The 1779-nt window shown below is 31.1% G+C and overlaps 1 protein-coding gene across 1 annotated transcript in view; it reads left to right on the top strand.

Annotated features, from left to right (window-relative positions):
- Positions 1-1779, top strand: part of LOC106476712 (src-like-adapter 2) — a gene marked incomplete at its 5' end in the record, with an annotated part of 4503 nt that extends 2724 nt beyond the window's left edge. Inside the window, one exon of the mRNA XM_013937346.2 lies at positions 477-1779. Within this exon, the coding sequence (XP_013792800.1) occupies positions 477-686 (210 nt within the window). The remainder of the gene's footprint in view (positions 1-476) is intronic.

Genomic DNA, 1779 nt, shown 5'->3' with positions numbered 1-1779 from the left:
ATTAATAAAAAATAAATATATATTTCGTTAAACGTAAGTTTTCTAATTAAAATTACTAGCGATTACTTTCGGTAGTATTTCTTCACTGTTTTGTACATATCTATATATATATATATATATAATAAAAAAGTTATTTAATATCATATTTTTGAATGATAATTAAAAAAGTAAGCAGAATTTATATTATGTTTAAGAAGTTTTTTCCGTCTTTGTCTCATTCATTGAAAATCAGTAAGTGTTGAATTAGGTGACATCTATTGGGTTTTTAATTAATTAAACATCTCTATACAATTAAGTAAAACGAAAAAAAAAGTTGAACTATATAGATTCATAATTTTTCATTTATTTTGTGCAAAAATTTTTTATCAGTTTTGTTAAACTGCATTGGTGGCGCTGTATGTGGTAAACTATACTGGTGCCATAAAGTATGAGAGAGGAGAAAAATGGTAGATTAATTTAAATATTTTCTCTTTTAGGGTTTTACGAAAGAATTCAGCACATTAACGTCCTTAATCACCCATCATTCCGTTATGCCAGAGCTCTTACCTTGTCCTCTCTCTCTTTCTCGATACAACCCAACATTTCGGAAACAAGACTCTTCGGAAGACTTGGTGGACGTAGATGAAGATCCAGACTATAACCTTTTGTCAGACTTTCGTAAAATGATGGCTGACTTAAACGTCTGATGCAGGCCTAAGTCTAGGCCTAGTTCCACTAGGTGTGTCTGAGCATTTGTTTGGTGGTGTTTTCAAAATGACTTGACTACCGTATCTGCATTACGTTTACTACGGTTTTCTTGGTTGTTACAGCGAGACGATAAGTGAGGGTTAACAAGTTGTCATTGTGATCATACTTTAACAGAATTTTTTAGTTGTCGTAGTTACGAAATGTGCTTCATTGGACACAAAATGAAACTTATGAACTATTCTTAGATTTAAAAACAAAACTCTTCAGTCTTATTCTGGACTTGTAATTTATTTTTTGTTACAGATTGGATAGTCCAAAATTTAGCAGAGTGCTAGGTGATTTACATTTTAGAAGCTTCTTGGGGAAAAAATATAACTTACTGATAATTTAGGCTTATCTCTATATTGTGAAATGCCTTCGAATTTGATTTGTTTTCCCAACAACTAATTAACATAATTTTCTACTGAAGAAGAACGTCCTGTTCACCATGATATATTAACTTAGTATGATATAATCTCCCTACCAGACGTTCTGCCATTCAAGGTAATTGGGGATAGTGGAGTGTGACTCGAGATACTTCGACAGTGTATACACGTGAGAAGTGAACTTTTAAATATACGTAAGTTTATTATCAAAACGCCACACCAGTTTTACATTCGCTTCTACTGTCTAATTACAAATATATAGTCATCTACAATATATTTTACATATGTTTCTCATTAACCACATAGTTTACGGATTTAATTATCTTAAAAAGGTTTTTAAAAGCATGGTAGCAAGAAATAGAAATAATACTCATAGCTAAAGTTCTGTGTAAGGTTATTCGTGTTTGAAATACGCTTTATGCGCCCTCTGGATGTAAAATATTGATATAAATACTGGATATATGCAGAGTGATCCAAACATTAGGTGAATTTGATTTGATTTGTATCAACAGCAACAAAATCTCGTTATTGGTCCTTTGTTAGTCTGTGTTACATACTTATGTACTGTTCTCTTATATATTTTTACGTTAGTATGAAACAGATGAAAATTAAGAAGTTGGTATAATAATCTGGAACCAGTGAGTTTTGGACCATCGTGTACATTATT

Source organism: Limulus polyphemus, unplaced genomic scaffold, assembly GCF_000517525.1.
Source record: "Limulus polyphemus unplaced genomic scaffold, Limulus_polyphemus-2.1.2 Scaffold11305, whole genome shotgun sequence".
Taxonomy (NCBI): Eukaryota; Metazoa; Arthropoda; class Merostomata; order Xiphosura; family Limulidae; genus Limulus; species Limulus polyphemus.
Note: the sequence above shows the minus strand (reverse complement) of the source record. Positions and strands in the feature narration are given on the sequence as shown.